Source organism: Aspergillus piperis (assembly GCF_003184755.1).
Source record: "Aspergillus piperis CBS 112811 unplaced genomic scaffold BO85scaffold_4, whole genome shotgun sequence".
Classification (NCBI taxonomy): Eukaryota; Fungi; Ascomycota; class Eurotiomycetes; order Eurotiales; family Aspergillaceae; genus Aspergillus; species Aspergillus piperis.
The window spans coordinates 1,375,665-1,387,766 of record NW_020291594.1 but is presented as its reverse complement, the minus strand read 5'-3'; the positions used below and the strand labels follow the sequence as shown (position 1 = coordinate 1,387,766).

The 12,102-nt window shown below is 50.0% G+C and overlaps 5 protein-coding genes and 1 non-coding gene across 6 annotated transcripts in view; 3 read left to right on the top strand and 3 right to left on the bottom strand.

Moving 5' to 3' along the window:
- Positions 1–917, top strand: part of BO85DRAFT_229826 (SulP family inorganic anion transporter) — a 2,750-nt gene extending 1,833 nt beyond the window's left edge. The window contains exon 4 of the mRNA XM_025654773.1: positions 100–917. Coding sequence (XP_025518459.1) covers positions 100–798 — 699 coding nt within the window. The 3' untranslated portion in view covers positions 799–917. The remainder of the gene's footprint in view (positions 1–99) is intronic.
- A 118-nt stretch (positions 918–1,035) lies between these two features.
- On the bottom strand, positions 1,036–4,128 carry BO85DRAFT_366782 (uncharacterized protein; the record flags this gene model as incomplete). The annotated part of the gene is made up of 6 exons (XM_025655792.1): positions 1,036–1,816; positions 1,901–2,214; positions 2,579–2,580; positions 2,739–3,334; positions 3,397–3,900; positions 3,962–4,128. The coding sequence occupies 6 exons, from the start codon at positions 4,126–4,128 to the stop codon at positions 1,036–1,038; spliced, it is 2,364 nt and encodes a 787-aa protein (XP_025518458.1).
- Positions 4,129–5,130: 1,002 nt separating this feature from the next.
- Positions 5,131–5,201, bottom strand: BO85DRAFT_t73. The gene has a single exon. It is a non-coding gene; the product is annotated as a tRNA-Gly (tRNA).
- Positions 5,202–7,786: 2,585 nt separating this feature from the next.
- BO85DRAFT_447092 (slipin family protein) lies at positions 7,787–9,498 on the top strand. The gene is made up of 4 exons (XM_025659647.1): positions 7,787–8,204; positions 8,276–8,393; positions 8,453–8,945; positions 8,999–9,498. Exons 1-4 carry the CDS (start codon positions 8,012–8,014, stop codon positions 9,227–9,229), a joined length of 1,035 nt encoding a protein of 344 aa, XP_025518457.1. The 5' UTR covers positions 7,787–8,011; the 3' UTR covers positions 9,230–9,498.
- Positions 9,499–9,709: 211 nt separating this feature from the next.
- Positions 9,710–11,143, top strand: BO85DRAFT_447091 (uncharacterized protein). Its single transcript, XM_025659646.1, has one exon. The coding sequence runs from the start codon at positions 9,830–9,832 to the stop codon at positions 10,874–10,876; it is 1,047 nt and encodes a 348-aa protein (XP_025518456.1). The 5' UTR covers positions 9,710–9,829; the 3' UTR covers positions 10,877–11,143.
- A 211-nt stretch (positions 11,144–11,354) lies between these two features.
- On the bottom strand, positions 11,355–11,862 carry BO85DRAFT_447090 (uncharacterized protein). The gene has a single exon (XM_025659645.1). It carries the CDS (start codon positions 11,764–11,766, stop codon positions 11,365–11,367), a length of 402 nt encoding a protein of 133 aa, XP_025518455.1. The 5' UTR covers positions 11,767–11,862; the 3' UTR covers positions 11,355–11,364.
- Between the last annotated feature and the right edge of the window lie 240 nt (positions 11,863–12,102).

The window sequence follows — 12,102 nt, the reverse complement described above, 5'->3', positions numbered from 1 at the left end:
TTTGTTTTTTTTTTTTTTTTTTTTTTTTTTTTTTTTTTTTTTTTTTTTCTCAAATCCCCGAGTATTGTTGGGTAAGACATGTGCTGATATCCACCACAGAAAGCTGTCCTATGCTCTACGATATCGGTCGTCGCATACAGTCTTATAGAGGAATGTCCCCACGACGTCGCCTTCTTCATCCGGCTGCGTGGTTGGACAGAGCTTGCATTGATGCTTCTCATCTTCGTCTCCACTATATTCTACTCGCTGGAGCTGGGTATCGCGCTTGGCATTGGGCTCTCAATTCTGATCCTGATCCGTCACTCCACCCAGCCTCGCATCCAGATTCTCGGAAAAATAGCTGGGACATCCGATCAATACGACAACGCCGAAATGCACTCAGAGAATGTGGAGCTCATTGACGGCGCCCTTGTCGTTAAGATTCCCGAGCCGCTCACCTTCGCCAACACGGGCGATCTCAAGAATCGCTTGCGCCGTCTGGAGTTCTATGGCTCCAATCGCGCACATCCGTCGCTCCCACGATTGCGGCCCCCAGAGTCAAATAAGAACGTCATCTTTGACGTTCACGGTGTCACGAGCATCGATGGCTCCGGTACGCAGGTCCTCTCCGAGATTGTGAATGATTACATCAATCTCGGAGTAAGTGTCTATTTCTGTCGTCTTTCGAATCGCAGCGTTTTCCGCATGTTCGAAAGAAGCGGCATAGTCGACCGATGCGGAGGCATGTCTCATTTTGTCCCTGGAGTCGACGAGGCGCTTCGGCTCGCTGAATCCGAAGGCCGTGCATCGGAACCTTGAAGGTTCAACCACAAGTGTGAAGCCCGGCGCTTCTTTCATATATATAGGTGTGCTACCTGGTCATGATCCGAACCTGTAAACGATTCACGACATTGCACGATACAAGACAGACGTTTAGAATGTATAGTCCCAGCATCCGTTAGATATGTTGTTGGTAAGCATTTGAAATCAGAATAAATCAGCGGTTCTCTTCGATATTCGCTTGTCCATGCAAGATTCTCGTAGTTCTGATGTGTATCATGGTTTCTGGTTCTCGTCCTCGTTCATCTCAGCTCTGCGCAGGATATCGGAAAGCAACACCTCACAAGCCCGTAATGCAAGATGATTATTCCGACCAGCAATGGCGCCCAAATCGCCATTGTCGCCAGCTGGTGTCGACGCAACCAGCTTTAGCTTCCCATCTCCACCGAGCGCGAATCCCCCACAAGCGATCCGCGCAAGACGCACATGATCTTGTCCCTTGAGGGTGGGCTCCGTTTTGCCGCCGGTCAAATCAAACTTCATCGCCAAATGCTCCTCCAAGTACGCACTAAGCACAGCCAGCACGTCCGACTCACTTCCGTCTCCGTTATTTCCAGCCCCAAGGAACCCGCTCAGCGACTCTCGCGGTACCGTGATGTTCAAAGTACGCAAATCCGGCGCAGCAAAGGCAGGGAATGATAGCGTGAGGTGAAGCTCTTTGACAATCTCGACAGCGTTTATAGACCCGGATCCATCTTCGGAGGTCAATGTGTTTATGTATGTGTTCAAAGCTGTGCCTATAAATCGCGAGGGGAGGCGAAGCGGAGAGCAGTACGTGTCGAAGGTCGAAGAGAGAAAGGAGACGAAAGTTTGTCGGAGAGGAGCAGGAAAGCGGGTTAGGAGGAGCGGTAGGTGCGTAGCATGTGTTTGAGTCTGAGAGCGGGTTCGAGTGCGAGGTTTCGGAGTGATTTCGGTCTGGATTGCAGGAAGAGGGGACAAGCTGAGAAGAGCTGCTTTGTATGTTGCGTTCTCGTACTCTAGCTTCACGAGGATTCCACTGCCCTGTTTGGAGGGCGTATGTGAGGCTGGTGCTGAGCGTTGAGTCCGCGCTCGGGATCGAGGTCCGTTCGACGCCTGAGACTCATTGTCAGGGTCGCGTTCGTGTTCAATGTCTGAGAATGAGAGACTGGGTATGGGTTCCCAGGTGCAGGATTGCAGCGCGCCGGTTCGGGAGAGGGTATCGTCGTCGGTTGTGGGCAGTGGACCGGTGGATTGGAGGGCAATCGGGAAGGAGGCTGCGGTTAGTTGATCGCGCAGACGGGTCGCGTAGAACTTCAGAGCCGCGGGGTTGTTGACAAGGCTGTCAAAGTCTCTTCCGTGGTGGAGAGGGGAGAGACGGTGGAGTGTCCAGGAGGTGTTTAGTAGGCTTGTTTGCGTCATTGTGGTATCGTGAGACTGGTTGAAGGTGTTTGATGCATGAGAAGGGATGGTATATCACATTTATCACATATGGTATTAGTATAGCACAATTGGAAGAGATGCTCCCTTGGAGCTTGTCGATCAGTAAATGATGCGGCAGCTGTTTACTTAGTCGGGAGAGCAGAATGCCCGCAGCGCGACTATCTCTCTAATCGATGCATCTTATCAAACAAACAGTACAAACATTTTGCTCCCAGAAAGGAACCTAGGGCATAGGGCTAGTTTACATTGGACTGAGGAATGCATACTTGTTACAGATTGATGGACCAAAACCAAGATAATAGAAATCTCCATTCATTTGTAGTAGCCGCTGCTAAATTTGTCATGTCAAAAGAGTAACACCTAGACGAGCAAAGAGCTCATGCCATGAAGATGGATATATTCTTCGCCACGGAGTACACCAAAACCCCTATGAAACGCCTCGCCTTGTGAATGCAAAGAATGCAATGCTTGCTAAACCGACAGGATGCATTATGCACGCCATCCATCTGGAATTCGACAGTCTTGGCAGCTGAATAGGACAGGCAACCCTGTCCAAACCATGACGCGCTCTGCATGATGCGGCGCCGCCTTTCTTAAAGCCAATTCCTCCTTCACAACATCGAACCAGACATCTTCCACGGACCCATGCAAATGCACGTTCGGGGCATTCTGGAAGACCAACATGTTGATGTCGTCCTTTTCATTTAGGGTGATATCGTTATGAAAATTGTGCATGAAGTCCTTTCGCTGCATTCGCTGATTGCCGCCATCTCCGATTTCAGCGGAGAAGTACTCCACTATTCGGAGGAATGGCGACACTGTAAGCAAGGATCCAATCCAACTGTCATCCGAAACTGTAGGCTCATCCGGTGGTACAGTGTACCGCAAGTATGAGACTAGAAGTTGCATGCAGTGATGCGTGGCTATGAGGGTAGGGGTGTCAGTAAAAGGAGGTGATCTGATTATCTTTACTTGCAAGTCCCGGTACATGGCTCTACGGATGTGTGGGGGTACAGGAACTGGCAAGCGTCCAGCTTCCCAGTCACGCAGGAGAACATTAGTCTGCTCTCGCCTGGCAAGAGCATATGTCTCAAGGAAGTATAGAGTATAATACCTGTACGAAGAAGAATGCGTTAGAGATGCACTAAAGGGGACGACTGGGAGGCCAATACTTACATGAGTGGAGCGAGATGAAACCATAAGCGCGCAGTCGTCCTTTGCACGAAGACGCCACGCTCGGCTTTGGAAGTAAACATGGATTTCATGAACGCCGGTTCGCTGTGCACAAACCGGTCCATGACACGGTCCGCGAGGTAGCAGCAAAGTCTTGTACAAAGCGTCTGCCGGCGACGCAGGCCGGATATATACTTGAAAGTGTATATGTGGCCACCCTTAGCGCTCTTCGCGGGTGGAAACAAATCCGATAGCAATACTGCATCATCCTCCGGATTCCGAGTATATGTTCTTTCGCTATCTATCGGGGAGGGGAGTGTTCCATGGCGACGTTGACGGAGGTATTGCCGGGTGATCCATTGTTCCTGCGAGTTAAGCAGTAGATAGAAGGATTTGCAGACCAGCTTCAATGGCAGAAAGTCCGTGACACCGCAGTGGGCGAATATCTTGATCTGAATCTCGACTGGGAGGAGATCCCAGGGGGAAGACGTCGGAACTAGCTCCACACTATAAATGTATAACACGTAGGTTAGCGATGGACATGCCTTACGCTTTGAGCATAGAACACGGGATGCGGATGAGGGGGCACACGACGTACACAGACGAGGACACTGATGATGAGCCTGCAGCATGCTTGGACAGATTATTCTTCTTGGCATCCGACTTCCTTCCTCTGTAATTGATGACCGCGCGCGCCTTCTTTGCCTGTAGCACCAAGTTGTGGAACGAACTCATCGTCAATCTCCAAAAGGCATGGGGAGACCAGCTCCGGCTTGAGGAACAGGAGGGAAATGCTTGTCACCATGCAAATCCCCTGGTCAGTCTTCTCGTCGATCGATTTTAAGGGATTCTCCGCTTGCGCCTTTTCGGGTTCAGGGTAGATGACTAAGCAGGGCTGAGCAATTGTTGCTATTTTAGAAGAAACTCCAAGCATTGAAAGGTCAGATGCGGGGTTCCTGAAAGGCCCAGAATAATTGGTTGTGTACAATGGCCAGGACAAAGGGGCGGGCGTCAAAAATGGAGCAATAGTGGTGGGAGGAAGGAAGGAGTGCGCTCATCTGAAACCGAATCGGGGCTATCAGTCTGCTAATTTGCGGCTGGCTTTGCTCTCAATCTGTCATTAATGACATTGAGCTTCTGATGTCTTACACTAGGTAAGAAACCTTCTAAAGCTTCCATACTTCAAGGACGCGCCAGTTTACTACGGAATGAAGTACATAGAATAACTAAAATATCTGATTAACGTTGTGTCACGCCAATTTAGACATATTCGTTTCAATGGAGACTGCAGAACTCGACCTTACGTCATCTTGGAACAGGGGTACTCCATTCTGTACCTGCTGGATTGGTTGAAGTGCGTACCCTGGGGCCCAGGCCATGGTGGCCTTAGGCCTGGATTCGCGACATGGTGCGACATGTCACTAATCGAAATGCCCCAGAGGGCTTTGAGTATTGACGCCAAAGGACTGGAGAGACTATCAACTCGAAAAACGCAAAAGGGAGACGTTAGCCCAATTCCCTTTTCTCTACATCAATAGTGAAGATTCCATTTTATCTTTATAAGATCTAATTGAGTTATGACGTCTACCCCAAGTCAGGCGAACGCCCCTGTCTCAAAATGTGACCTTTAGAAACAAGAATCACTTGATAGACCAACAAAGAAAGAAGGGGCAAACAAGGCGAAAGTAAGATATAAAGAAAGCGGCGGGGGCAAAAAAAACCGATGAAAAAAAGATATGCATCATCCGTGAATCGAACACGGGCCTCATCGATGGCAACGATGAATTCTACCACTAGACCAATGATGCTGTTGTATGATAATGCCTTCTAATTTTGAGTCTATCAACAGCTGTCGCGGCTATATGTGTGTCTTCTGCTTAGTTTTGCTGCGATCTTGGGGACACAACTTCGATCAAGGGCATAGTCTAGTTGATTCTGTAGTCCACCATAGTAAGACGTTGATAATCTCGCCTTTGTCCTAACAATTAATAGCTACACTTGTCTAAGCTACACAGAGTAAACAAGATCCTGCAGAATGCATGATCTGGTGCAAGCCATCGGGGCTTCCTATCTTCCGAAGAAGCGCCAACATTCAAGGACCCGCTCTTACCAATGGGCAATAACATTGTAAGTTGAATGATTATCACTGACGCAATATGTCAATTTTGTAGGAGAGAAGGATGAGACCGCATACTGGACCTTAAGCCGAAACTCGGACTCGGCGTGTCTACACCAATTTCCTGTTGTGGTAATGATAACACTCCAACGGAAGTATGCGCGCCGACGGAGGTATGCAAATGACCCACCGGCTAATTTGAGGGTCCCTGGCGGAATTGCCTGATTTAACTGTGATTGACAGACACACTTGCTGTGTAGATAGTAGTACAGTAGTCACCACACGCTTGAAGTTGTTGTTGTCCTTTACATAACGACAATAGCCTATGAATGAGATACTCTCATCCAGACCCTACAGTAGTTCCTATGAGCTATTTATGGGTGTAGTGGTAGTCATCCTGCATGGAACTTCTACAGGTATCTGACAGAGTTTCTCTGGTCGATGCTTAAGTAGATAGTGTGGTAGGTTTGATTCCCATGACTGTTGGATACTGACCATGCGAAAGAAGAGGTTTGTTAGTAATTAGATATAGTATGCCCAGTGCCCGGGAGGAGGATAAGTATATTCAAATAAATTTCAATAGGGAGACTGCAAACAGCTTGATCCTTATATATATCACCTCCCTTCGCTTTCTATATACTGAGTATGGTGAGAATCTTGTAGATTTCTATCTCTCTGAGAGGTTATTCTTTATAACTCTTACACCTATACATAAAGCAGCCTACGAAACTGGGAAGGATAGGATTATAGTCCTATACTAGAACGTACATGAAGACATACCGCCCGTATCTAGTTAGATAACTGCGCGTGCGTTTTACGGAAGGAATCTCTCTTCTTCTGCTTGTTAGCAATTCAGCAAGAGCACCCTGGCCGTGCAGTTCGAGTATAAGTTCCTCTGTCTCTCTATGAGCTACTTAACTTATGAATCAGGTGTAAGAGATGATTCTCGGAAGTATGGTAACATGGTGATTGGCCTCCCTCTCGAGTGCCGGGTCAGTTGAGCCTTGGCCCACAATATGCAAAGGAAGCACTGCCTCAGTGCGCCCGATTACTTGGCGCTAAATACGTGGGGGGCCGTGAGCCCTTATTCTGCCCATAAGAGCCTCACTGTAGATCGACGGAGGCGCCAGCTTAGAGCAAGATTGTCACAAGCTCTTTGTCTATCGGATCTTTTATGCCGAGCAGAAGTATAGCGCAAGTAGGGCGCATACTATATTTGACGGGTCAAGAGTGATGTTGTCATCCCCTGTGTAACGGTAAGCACCACCATTGTATTTGGGGTGATTGCACAGCACAAACCTAATCCTTCGCCCGCTGATCTCAACACGAGATCGCCGACCGAAGTGTCGGAGAGGGCTGTGAGCTTTTAGAACCATGGGTCAACCCGGCGGGATATTGGTCACTAGAAACCAGATGGAAAGACCGAAGAGCTCACGTGGATGTTGACAGGACGGTACTACGATGCCGGGGCAACAACGACAGGGAGAGAAAGGTATGCTTGCCAGGTGATCAAAGCACATTGAATTTAATTGAGTGGTCCCATCCATATGCTGCCCTATCGTGCTAGTAACCCCAATCCTTAGTATGGTTGGTGGAAGGAACTTGTGTGGTTCGCCTGCTTGCCGCATAGCCGTCTTCGTCTTCTAGAATGATGTAATTTGCATGATTAGCAGCGTAGCGTCGAAATATCAGAGGTGAGTTCCAATTCTTAGCGCGTTTAGTTACTTCCTCTCTGGCACGCGCCTTTCGGCCTCGGGCACAGTCTAAGACATTGGCGCAGATTGGTCCGTCGTTGACCGTAAGCGTGGCAGAGTCTGGGATAAGTGAGAGAATCAGGAGTATCCTCAGCGACAAAACTGCACTATATGGACGGATTGGGGCCTTTCTAAGTTGCTCAGCCTTGGGAGGCGGAGTAAGAGCAGAGCTCCTGAATGGATCCAACAACAAGTAGTAAATTTACAGCTGGCGGGCGGGAAGCCTCAGGGATCAAGGACACGAGGCGTCCAGAAGGAATGGGCTAAGAAGAGGGTCCAACTTAGGAACCAAGCAGCCAAGACGCCCCCAAAAAGGTCCCATAGGACCAAAACTAGCGACCCACAGCCACCGCTGCGGAGAACATGTGAGTTGAGTTTACAGTAGATGTAGGATGTGAGTAGTTCATTGTGTTAGCTACCCTACGGGAAGCCCTGCCGTCGAGTGGTTGAGTCGTGCAAGTAAGGTTGCAGCTGGTTCAGTGGTATTTAATTCCCCTCACTCCCCTCTTCCGATGTCATATTTCTAAATCCCTCGCAATCAGTTCATCATTCCGACTGCTAGTTTCTATCAATATTTGCCGTTGCAGCTGCGAACTCTTCTCAGCCCACCCTGTTTATCTCTCACTCGTTGGCTTCAAATAATAGCTATTCCGTTCCCCTACGAGCTTAGGTTACCGATCTAGTCCGATTACCGCTACACACTGTACACTACTATACGACCTGCAAATTCTCCTACCAGTAACTGAAAATGTCAGCCGAAAGAAGCGCAGATGTCAACGGCAAGGCGCCAGTCCAGCCACCTACTAACCCTGCCCGCGCACCTGGTGCGGGTCTGGTTAATGTGCAACCAGCTCGCTTGGACGATCTGCAACCCAAGTATGCGCAGCAAATCCAGCACGGTGAAGATAACCCCGATGCGCACGGATGGTACGCTTCATTCAGTAAGTTTTGGCCTTATCCTATGTTACACTGTCAAAGCGCTTTTGGTCTAACGGACCTCTGTCGTTATTAGTTCACGGGCTTGGTGAATGTCTTGGTTGCCTGGGTGCCATTCCATGCTGTATCTGCTGCCCCAACCCCTTCAAACCAGTCGCGCAGGGTGAAGTCGGCCTGATCACGAGATTCGGAAGGTTCGTGAACCCCCACGACGATCACTTTAGAATATATGTCCTGATTGATGTTCTTCCAGATTCGAACGTTCCGTCGATCCCGGTCTGGTCAAAGTGAACCCACTGAGCGAGCATCTTACAGCGGTGGATGTTAAGATTCAGATCGTCGAAGTGCCCCGTCAGAGCTGCATGACCAAGGACAATGTCAACCTGAACCTCAGTTCCGTGATCTACTACCAGATCATTTCTCCCCACAAAGCCGCATTTGGTATTTCCAATGTCCGCCAGGCCCTGGTGGAGCGTACTCAGACTACACTGCGTCATGTCATCGGTGCAAGAGTTCTGCAGGACGTTATTGAACGCCGTGAAGAGATCGCTCAGTCGACTTCAGAGATAATCGAGGACGTTGCTGGTGGATGGGGTGTCCAGGTTGAGTCCATGCTCATCAAGGACATCATCTTTAGCGAAGACTTGCAGGACTCTCTTTCTATGGCTGCGCAGTCGAAGCGTATCGGTGAAAGTAAGGTTATTGCTGCTCGTGCTGAAGTCGAGTCGGCCAAATTGATGCGTCAGGTAAATATTCCATCTCATCAAAGTACTCGACATGAGCTAACTCTCCATTCTAGGCCGCTGATATCTTGTCTTCTGCACCTGCGATGCAAATCCGCTATCTCGAGGCGATGCAAGCCATGGCCAAGACAGCCAACAGCAAAGTCATCTTTTTGCCGGCAATGAACCAGACTGTGCAGCAACAAATGGCTGCGGCAGAGAATGCTGGCGAAGGCCCTAGTCGATACCAACAGCCTGATGATGGATTCCAGCGTGCAATGAATGCGCGTGTGGTCGAAGACATCTAGGTGCGGTGTGCCACATGATTTGATGGCTTGATAGCGCTGGAGAGGACCATTGCCTGGTTGCTGATGAGAATATGCTAATGACGCTGAACAATATCTATGTATTTGGAGACACCACAAGGCTATCCGGCCTTGTGTCTTTCCATTCGCTTGTTCCCCATTTTTGCTTGGGGTCCTATCTGGCTTTGACGATACCCACATTCTTTTGTTACATGCTTGTGTATTAAACGGGACAATTCTGCCTCTAATTCAATAATAACAACATTACCTTATGACTTCCCTTCGTAATTAAAAGAGACTAATGTGAAGGTATTGGTTCATTTGACCATCAATAGCTGTGTGTTTCTGCCCAGTCGCTTTGAGCAATATATGTATCTATCGCGGCAGATAAGCAGTAGATACTGCCGAGGGCGGTGTGCCTGGCTTCATCTCAGCAGCAGTGGCCGAAAGTCGTAGACAAGCATGACCTTGTTGCTAGCTATCTGACGAATCACTGCATTGTGCCTTGACCTTTACGGTGGGCTGTCGATTTATGAAATAGCGCTGAAACAGGGCGTAATTGCCCATCCACCCTCCCCGATTAAGAAGACTGTCGTCGAAACAATGGCTCCTTCGCCGACTCCCAGCCCGGCTCCTACAGCTGCGAAAGTACCAAGCTCACGCCCGTCACTCGAGATGACACCCGACTTCACTGACCAGTCTTTTGATCCCGCCGAGTACCTCAACAATGCTCTTCCTGCGCTGACGCTGGCGTCATCTCAAACGAACCTCTCGCGGGTTCCTGCGGGGGCCTCTTCCCTGCCCGAACTGTCTACACAAGTCCAGTCCGTCCTTTCACAAATAAACGCGCAGAATGCTCGACATTCCACGGCCCTTACACAACTTACCGATGAGATTCTACGAAGCGGAGGTCGATTAGCTTACGAGGTTGAATTGCTGCGTGGAGAGACTATTGGACTTTCGGACACGTTGACGGACGCACTACGGAATGATATTGAGAGATTTGTCCCGAGCGCTGCGGACCATGAGAAGATCGCCGGGGCGGAGGATTCGGGAGATACTGGAGAACAGGGAGAGCGAGCGGAGACAAACACAGTGCAGGACCCTGAATATATCACCAAGCTACGGACGTTGAACCAAGTCCGGGCACGACTTGAAGAAGTGGTGCAGACCTTCGGAGATGCCATGGAATGGCCCCTCCCGCCATCGGAGACGTCTATAACATCATCTTTTATTTCGGTGTCGGCGCCGGAACCGGGGCCTGAGAGCCACAGTCGCGAGGAGAAGGGCCAAGAGGTGGCTAAGAAGCTGCGAAAGGAAGTAACGGAGCTTTTAGATAGCAACGGTGGCGGGCAGGAGGGGATTGAAGCTGCCTCGCGCCGTGTTGAGTCGCTACGTACATTGGCACTTGTCTGGAAGGGCACTGCGGAGGAGAAGGCCCGGACCCGGTTCGTAGACAGCCTGGCTAAGATGGTGGAGGACCGTCGCAAGGCCCTAGACAATCAGGGCCGATCCGACCAGTCCCAGCAGCCGTCCGGATCGTCTACGAAGGGACCAACAACGGGTCATCGGCGGCAAGAAAGCGAAGGCCCGGGGGGTGGCATCTTCCGCAATTTGCAACGGCTGCGAGAAGAGATATACCTGGAATGAGCCATTGCTCTTCGAAATGTCTATATTTTGTTGTATTGTTGATTTGTTCTGGGCCATTGATTGCATTATGGCGGGCGTTGGCATTGTACATAAGGATTGCCAGTGTGCTTCTGTGTGTCTACTATAGTAGTACCGTGCGCTTTTCCTCAGCCCCGGAAAATTATTTGATAGGCGGGCTTGTTCCCATAAAGATTCGGTAGTAGCTAACCGGCTCAACGGGGCCTGGGGTTCATGCAGTTCATACTACCGTCTATCAGACGCCCTCGGAACGACAAAGTGGCTAGTCGAAGCGCCTGCTTCGTAATCGTCTGTTCTATTCATGCAATCCAAAGCCGTAGATGGAGCACGATTTGAGACGGGCACTCGTCCGGGCTGCATGGCTTGTTATGGACGGGGGAATCTAGGTCCAAAGTAGAATGGGCAATGTGGAGTCATGCATAGGGAGACGTCAGTTCTCAACGTAGGCCGAACATAGGGCCGGCGATGGACTAATGAGCAAGCAATCTGAAACCACCATTCGATTCGTGCCAAGAACTGGGAGGGCACAGGCAGTATGGGATGTGCAGTCTCGATGACGCGGCCAGATCCAACGATGGCGTTTCCCGCTGAGTAACCGACTTTCGTGGGTTGAGGCGAACAACTTCACGGATGGAGGAGATGCACTTGAGGGATGGATCTACTGATCTCACAAGGAGATAAGCTTTTCGTGGCCCGGCTAGAGACCGACAAAGTACTGCAGAACAGGGGAAGAAAATCAAGTGGAAAAAGAAACAAAGATGCGGTGGGACATTAACGGGTGCAGGGAGCGATACTCGCACATCGCAATACCGACGGAGGCCAGGGCCGGGAACCAAAGGGGAAAAGCGAGGAGTCCATAATTCATGATCCATCCAGTCGATTGAAATCCGCAGAAAGAAAAGAGGAGGGCAGGCCAATGGCCGCACAGCTACTTTCCCCCAGTCCCTGGCCCGGTTCCACACGCCGACGTAAATCCTCACCCAAATCGGTCACTTTTCTGTTGCTGAAGTGGTCTCCCGCCCGAGTCGACCTTGAACTACTTTCCCTCCTCCTCCTCTTCGCGTTTTGTGTCCGCGTGGCATGGATCTCTTCCCGACACTGGCTTCTTCTTCTTCATCTTGTTGCTGTCGTCACCATTGACTGTTGTCCTTTCTGCCTCAGCATGGCGCCTAGCAACCCCATTGATTTCTCTTAATCCGATATCCCCC

Excerpts from the sequence above, each read along its gene's own strand:
- BO85DRAFT_447092 (XM_025659647.1), top strand. The coding sequence starts at position 8,012 with ATGTCAGCCGAAAGAAGCGCAGATGTCAACGGCAAGGCGCCAGTCCAG. Across the intron at positions 8,205-8,275 it reads CGGATGGTACGCTTCATTCA|TTCACGGGCTTGGTGAATGT; the intron begins GTAAGTTTTGGC and ends TGTCGTTATTAG. Across the intron at positions 8,946-8,998 it reads CGGCCAAATTGATGCGTCAG|GCCGCTGATATCTTGTCTTC; the intron begins GTAAATATTCCA and ends TCTCCATTCTAG.
- BO85DRAFT_447091 (XM_025659646.1), top strand. The coding sequence starts at position 9,830 with ATGGCTCCTTCGCCGACTCCCAGCCCGGCTCCTACAGCTGCGAAAGTA.
- BO85DRAFT_447090 (XM_025659645.1), bottom strand. The coding sequence starts at position 11,766 with ATGGATCATGAATTATGGACTCCTCGCTTTTCCCCTTTGGTTCCCGGC.